Genomic DNA, 7,179 nt, shown 5'->3' with positions numbered 1-7,179 from the left:
AAGAAGGCGAGGGACGTCATCGAGCTGAACGTGTGCAAAACTCGGAGGTGCCGTACGTTTGGTACTCGATCGGTGGATCACGAAGAAAGTTCGACTACATCAACCGCGTTGTGAAACGCTTCCGCTTACGGTCTACGACGGTACGTAGACACCCCCCCCCCCTCGTTGATATGCATCTCCTAGATAGATCTTGCGTGAGCGTAGGATTTTTTTTTGAAATTGCATGCTATGTTTCCCAACAAATAGGAAGCTCTACTTTATGATGGGTGTTCTCATTTCAAACAAAACCAGATCCTCCATAGCAACACGAGCAAGTGTAGGCGCAGGTGTTTAGCTATATCACCTTTGAGGTGAAGCAACCACTCGGTTCTTGTGTTCTCAATCTCAAAAACCGGTGGTAGAGGCTAGATCTCCTCCATTGCATACCACAATGCAATCACATGAGGGCAGCGACAAAGGGCATGAAAGGTGGTTTCCTTCTCAATTCCACAGATAGGGCAATGAACATCAACTTCTAGGTTTATCACATTCTTACGTTCCCATGTAGGTCATGCACTATTCGAAGTGCGTCAAGCAAAAACACAAAGTTTAGGTGGTGCCAGGCTTCCCCAAATCTGCTTTCAGTACCCTCTCTCACCCCTGGGTGAGATGCTAGAGGATGATTGAGACTACTGATAGAGTTCATCAAAGGCCATTTTATACGCACTACGAATAGAGAAATTTCCTGACGGCTCACACGCCCAGGTGATGAAGTCCACACTATCTGCAACGCGAAGTTTTAGTTTCAGGATCTTCGAAGCATCAAGGGGAAGGTATCGTCTGATCATTTCCTTCTTCCATGCACCATTCACGCCGGTCAAGTCTTACACCCACTTGAGGCGGCAGTGGCGGATCCAGGACCCAGGCCAAGGGGGCCTGGGCCTGGGGCGTGGAGAATAATCACAGGCTTGACTGTAGCATCTCAGGTACTGTAGTGACACTGTTGCGCATTTGTAGCAGGCCTGGGGCCTGGGGCTTGGCCCAATTTTAGCTCCGCCCCTGTGAGGCGGCATCTTCTTTTACATGAGACCACGTTGAAGTCCGGTCCCCTGAGTATCCACCTATCCCTCCAAATCCAAACTTGTGTCCCGTTACCAATCCGCCACAGTAGACCATTTTTCATTAGTTCCAGTCCATGGGTGATGCCTTGCCACGATGAAGACGGGTTCGAAGCAAACACCATGTCCTTGAGGCGCCCATTGGGGAAGTATTTGTCTTTCAGCAGCCGTGCACACAAGCTCTCAGGGTTCGCAATGAGACGCCAGGCTTGTCACGCAAGCAAAGCTTGATTGAACAGTCTGAAATCATGGAATCCATGGCGCCCAAACCTTTTGGTTTAATCATCTTTTCCCATGACTTCCCCTGCGTCCTCCTTTTCCCTTGTTGTGACCCGCACCCATAATTCCTACTCATCTCATTTAGACCATCACAAGACCAAAGGGTAGCTTGAAAATACTCATTATATACATTGGAATAGACCGTGCAATTGATTTAATGAGAGTTCCATTTCCACCATGAGATGGGCATCCCCACAACATCATACGTTTTGATAATTTGGAGTGCAATTATGAAACTAGCCCTTAGTCATATGGCCATCTGGCATCGGTAAGACCAAGTACTTCTCTTCAAAATGTAAGTTATCCACCGACATTTCAGATGTGGCCTCTAATTGTTGGCCAATAGAGTAAGAGTTCGCAAACAAAATTAAACACTTTGCTGGGTTTAGAGATTGCCCCATAGCCAACTCATATGTGTTAAGCACACTTTTTTCATGTGCTGCAGCGTCTCTGTTTGCTTCAAAAAAATAGAAGTGTATCATCCGCAAAAAGAAGATGTCAGATTCCAGGAGCGCTCCGACAGATTTATTAGCCTTATATCAAAAATAGAGAAAGTACGTTTCGAAGATAGTTATAAAAAACGTCTTTTATATTATGAGACGGAGGGAGTATGTTGCACAAACTTACTGGTCTGAAATCGGTGAGCTTCACCGGGTTAGGATTTTTGGGATGAGCACATTAATAGTATCATTGACATAATCCGCCATGACACCATTGTGAAAGAAATCCCTAACCACTTTGATTACATCATCCTTAACAGTAGCCCAATTTGTCTGAAAGAAAATGGCCGGAAACCACTAAGACCTTATTATAAGCCAAAACAAAGGAAGTAAGACAATATTGTCATTTTCGGTTGTAATTTCGTACACAAGATATGAAGCTGATTGGCTTGATTACCTTTCCGAAGTTTTCCTTGGACGACGATGGTGACAACGCTGGTGAAACTCCGATACCTGAAAAGACAGGGTGCAATCTGCAAAATGAGAAATTGCATCGATATTTGCAAATAACCTCACCTTCCATAGCCCTCTCTCTCTCTCCCTCTCTCTTCCCCCTCCCCTCCCTTCCCTTCCCTTCCCTTCCCACTGAGATCACTGCGCGAGCCACCCCCAGCCATGGCTCCACCGCCGCCGGCGACGATGCACTAGGGACGCTTCTCGATTCAGTCGCGCCCGATCCGGGTTCGTGCGTGCTATGTTCTCTTCTCTTTTTTCCCTTCCCCCCCTCGAAGTGAGCGATCTTGTGGCTGTAGATTAGTATCTGTTCTTCTTCCTCGCCTGAAAGAATGTTCTTGGCGTGGTGCTCGCGGGTCGCGAAAGACGCGATACTTATGGTTTGATTAGTGCCTCTGTGTACGAAAAGAGGGATTTTCCGGTTATTTTACTCATCTGTGTGGTGGAATCAGGTTTGGATTAGTCCGGAGGGGGAAGAAACATCGTAGATTGAACTCTGTTGAAGAGAGTCTGGTGGAGATGGCTTCGGAAATGGTGAAGGCGGCGACGAGCGAGAAGCTCAAGGAGATGGACTGGGCCAAGAACATCGAAATCTGCGAGCTCGTCGCTCAGGATCCGGGGTAATCTTGCCGTTCCCTTGCAGAATACCCCCTTGTTACGAAATCTTCAGTCATGCGTGTAGCATTGCAACTTCTTGCCAGTTCAAAGATTTAGTTTATGATTTTGCAACATATATTATATTATCTCCCTGTTCTCTTAAAAATATTTTTTTTATCCCCGTATTTTCTTTCGTGAAAGGTGAATCAATCTGAAGGAGCGATCGGTTCTTCTTGGCATGCTGATTTTTTTTAGACATCCATGGCTCTTAGGTTGCCATTTGGAATGACGGCGTTTGTTTCCTCGAATGATCCATTTTTCTCACTCCCTGTTACTGTCACCAGGAAAGCGAAGGATGTGATCAAATCTATAAAGAAGTGTGTAGGAAGCAGGAGCAAGAATGCTCAACTTTATGCTGTCATGGTGAGTTATACGTGCCGAATTAGTCTCTTTGTGGCTTGGTTCTTCGACCAGCTGCGGTGTTTGGGGTTATAGATTAGTCATATGAACCTCTTAGTACTTCTTAATAAATATCTGGGACATGTAAGAAGAAAGTGATTATCTGCGCCTCTGCTATTGCAAAACAAAACTCAGCAAATCCTTTATTTGGTTTGGTGCAAACCAGCCTCCCTGGTGCCCTGATCACTGATTTTTTATAAAAGAGAACACAGAGGGCCCCTAATATGCTTTTGTCTGTGCGGTCAATTGTGTGATGTTAATCTATTTTTTTCTCATACTGTAACTAAATAACCTGTCATATCCCAAGAGAAAATTAGTAAATCCATTTTCATTTATAATCAACATCCATTTGCGGTGCTATTTCTTCCAGCTGTTAGAGATGCTCATGAATAACTGTGGAGAGCCTATCCACAAGCAGGTCATTGATAATGGGCTTCTTCCAATACTTGTCAAAATAGTGAAGAAAAAGGTGACTTCTTTTTCGCTTGTTGTTGGAGGACAGTTGTGTACCCTTACTAACTGATGTTGACATAACAAATACTCTTTTGTTTCAGACGGAATTGCCAGTTCGGGAAAAGATATTTCTTTTGTTAGATGCGACCCAAACATCCCTTGGTGGAGCTAAAGGAAAGTTCCCCCAGTACTATGAGGCGTATTATGAATTAGTGGTAGGTTAAAAAAATATTATCTATCTTGATTTCCTTTCCTTCTTCCATGTACTGCAACAAAATTGGATCGTGCAGAGTAGTATAAGGAATTTCATTACTGTAATATTTTCCCTGGACCGAGAGAAATACATGTGCTTATGAGGCATACTATTATTAACTTTTGAGTCCTTAAGTATGTTGCAATAATATCTGTTGGTCGTTCTATGATTTGTGCATTAACAACCTTACAAGTTACTACTCCAATATAGTCACTATGCAGTGATTATTTGAATATTAGTAGTTTTAAGTAGATAGTAGGAGCTGCTCTTTTTGGTATATAGCTGATATATGTTTTCATGTTCTTAGTCTGCTGGTGTGAAGTTCTCGAATTGTCCAAATGTTGTCATTACACAAGTACACAATCCTGTGCCAGAAGCAATAATCGAACCGAATAAGGACAATCTATCTAGCAGATCGAATGGTGTTCAACAGGAAGCTAACGTGCAGCCTGTTTCTGACACGAGGTATTTATGGGGCTGGTAGTAATCATTTCATCTGCAACCTGTATCCCATCTTTGAATATGCTTTAATTTTGTTTTGTGCCAGTATCTTAGTTTGATACATTTTTAAGCTTCTAATGAAGCTAACATGTTCGCATTCCAGTCTCTATGCTCAAAAATCCGTGACTAAACCTTTCATGCCTAAATAACTGAAATTATTTTTATTTCTAGTATAAACATGGCTCCTTCTGATGATAATTATAAGCATGTAAGTGTCATTGACACCTCTCACCATCCTGTGTCATTTTAGCAAAAGCAGATTTTACTGTTCATGTATTGTTCTTCTGGTTATTGTATATGGTGTTACCCAATGGTTTCAATTAGGACTAGGACATGTAAACACTTGGATGTCAAGGTGTGTTTGAGGGCTGTTACATTTCTGACTTGAGAAATCCATTTCTATCACTTAACTAAACCAGTTAGTTCTATTTGAGGTGCCACCTGTGTTTCGGCTGAGCTATCGTTGTTGACATTGCATGGTAGGAGCAAGTAACATGCTGTTTGACTATTCGTAGTTATGAGTAGCGCCCACATGGAGCAGCAAGGATCAATGTTCCAAATATCAGCCAGTTAATCGGCATCTCCGTCAGTTAATCGCTACTGGGTGGGTCACCGAATAGCCGATTAACTGATTTTTTGGCCGATTCACCTATTTATCCCTACCCAGCACCCGACTGATGTGGCACCAGTTAGCTATATCCTGAACATTGACAAGGATAAAAACACATGTTTCAACATGATATTATTCCAGATTTAGTAGCAGGAATACTTAGGGAGCAAGTACCAGTATGTATGGTCCTCTGTTACTTATTAACAAGATAATTCCTGTGATGCGACAAATATATTGTTTCCTGTTGTGATTATCTAATTGCCTTTTGCACCATCAGTTGTGTTGTTCTGACAGTGCACTTTTCTGTGTTTCAGTATAATTCGAAAAGCATCTAGTGTCATGGAAGTTCTAAGGGATGTACTAAATTCCATGGATCCTAGACATCCTGAGGTATATATTAACCATTACTTACATCCTCAACTATAGGTCTGACTGCAGCAGTTATTTTCTTCTGGGGAAATAATTTTGGTGGAATGCACTATGTTTCTTTTTGTAAAGATAAACCTACTGTGAACTCTTACATCAGTGTTTCTGTTCTGTAGGGAGCAACAGATGAGTTTGTGTTGGATCTTGTAGAGCAATGTACTTTTCAAAAGCAACGAATAATGCATCTGGTTATGACATCAAGGTAAGGGTTCAATTTTTGGAGCTGCTTATCCGTTTTCCCTGCTTCTTTCTATGCAAGTGTGGACATTTCCTTTTGAGTTTGCTCCTTCAGTATACTGTCATTGCATTGATGTGTTCATTGTTATAACTACTTGCTAGGGATGAAGTAGTGGTATCGCAATGTATAGAATTGAATGAAGAGCTGCAGAAGGTTCTTGTACGGCACGATACACTGCTTTCAGTTCACCCAACTACGACGACAGTACCATCTAATCTCAAGGAGGACGAGGAGGAAGAAGATGCTGAAAGTCTATACCGGAGGTATGATCTATCACTCTATTCCTTCATTGGTTGAAGTCAGGCCTTCTTACCAAATTTCCTGTCACCGGAGCAGACTGCGGAAGGGGAAGGCTTTATTGCAAGACCACATAGACGAGTCCATGCCATCGTTTCGATCTATACCCGTGGAGAAGATGCGCCGCCCGCTCACCATCCAGCCGCCTCTCCCTGACAGGAAACCCACTGCACTGAACATCCGCTCACCAGACCACCCGGAGGCGAGGCCTGACCCTGCTGTCTTGATTCCGCCGCCACCCGCCAAGCACGCCGAGAGGGAGAGGTTCTTCCGCGAGAAGAGCATGGACGGCGGCAACCTCCCTGGCCACCTCAGGGGCCTTTCATCGCAGAGCAGCCGGGATGGCAGCAGCTCGTGCAGCGGCAGCACGGATTACGGTGACTGAGGGGGCGGGCAGTGATTGGTATATACAGTTCTTTTTTTTTTGCTCTTTATTAGTATGGATGCTCCTCTGGATGCTTGCCTGGCCGGCGATACATTGATCTGTTCAGAGAGGGGGAGGCCGCCTTGGCCTCAGCCTTCCTAGTTCCTACTGACACCCCTGTACACAGACTTGGTTGGCTTGATGATTCTTTTCCAGTTTCTTGCTTGTCCTCAGCTGACTGACATTGTTGTAGACAATTCGTCGGTGTTGTGCTGTCAGTTAGTCACTTATCAGTATTATAGTTAATCTGTTTTAGGCGAGAGATAATTTCATGGGTAACAAGTGGAGTTAGGGAGTGATCCACCATTCCATGAGACTTGCACTTGCCTCTGCTTTTGTATGCTTTGTTCTTTTGAGTTTTCTGTATCAGCAGTACTTTGTGTCAGAGGCTTGGCGTGCTCTCCACTGCTCAGATGCCTTTAGTCGGCGGTCAATGGAGTGGATCATGTCCACTGGAAAAGGCTACGCGCGTGAGCTATTAAGCATGTTGGATCTCTATGGCTCCTACCTCGTCAGTCATGGATCATGTTCACATCGTTCCTTACACATTCTTGCATCAAAGTTAGATTTTTTTTGTTAGGCCAACTCCAAC

General features: G+C 43.8%; 1 protein-coding gene across 2 annotated transcripts; it reads left to right on the top strand.

Annotated features, from left to right (window-relative positions):
• The first annotated feature begins 2,381 nt into the window (after positions 1-2,381).
• Positions 2,382-6,896, top strand: LOC123157680 (TOM1-like protein 5). Of its 2 annotated transcripts, none has more exons than XM_044575923.1 (10): positions 2,382-2,557; positions 2,782-2,949; positions 3,271-3,349; positions 3,804-3,854; positions 3,940-4,053; positions 4,399-4,556; positions 5,517-5,592; positions 5,745-5,830; positions 5,968-6,129; positions 6,203-6,896. In XM_044575923.1, the coding sequence occupies exons 2-10, from the start codon at positions 2,849-2,851 to the stop codon at positions 6,546-6,548; spliced, it is 1,173 nt and encodes a 390-aa protein (XP_044431858.1). In that variant the 5' UTR covers positions 2,382-2,557; positions 2,782-2,848; the 3' UTR covers positions 6,549-6,896. The 2 variants fall into 2 exon arrangements, with proteins under 2 accessions (XP_044431858.1, XP_044431857.1); XM_044575922.1 differs by having other exon boundaries at positions 3,756-3,854.
• Positions 6,897-7,179: the final 283 nt, after the last annotated feature.

Source organism: Triticum aestivum, chromosome 7B (genome assembly GCF_018294505.1).
Source record: "Triticum aestivum cultivar Chinese Spring chromosome 7B, IWGSC CS RefSeq v2.1, whole genome shotgun sequence".
NCBI classification, from domain to species: domain Eukaryota; kingdom Viridiplantae; phylum Streptophyta; class Magnoliopsida; order Poales; family Poaceae; genus Triticum; species Triticum aestivum.
Note: the sequence above shows the minus strand (reverse complement) of the source record. Positions and strands in the feature narration are given on the sequence as shown.

Excerpts from the sequence above, each read along its gene's own strand:
- LOC123157680 (XM_044575922.1), top strand. The coding sequence starts at position 2,849 with ATGGCTTCGGAAATGGTGAAGGCGGCGACGAGCGAGAAGCTCAAGGAG. Across the intron at positions 3,350-3,755 it reads CTCAACTTTATGCTGTCATG|CTGTTAGAGATGCTCATGAA; the intron begins GTGAGTTATACG and ends TATTTCTTCCAG. Across the intron at positions 4,054-4,398 it reads AGGCGTATTATGAATTAGTG|TCTGCTGGTGTGAAGTTCTC; the intron begins GTAGGTTAAAAA and ends TCATGTTCTTAG.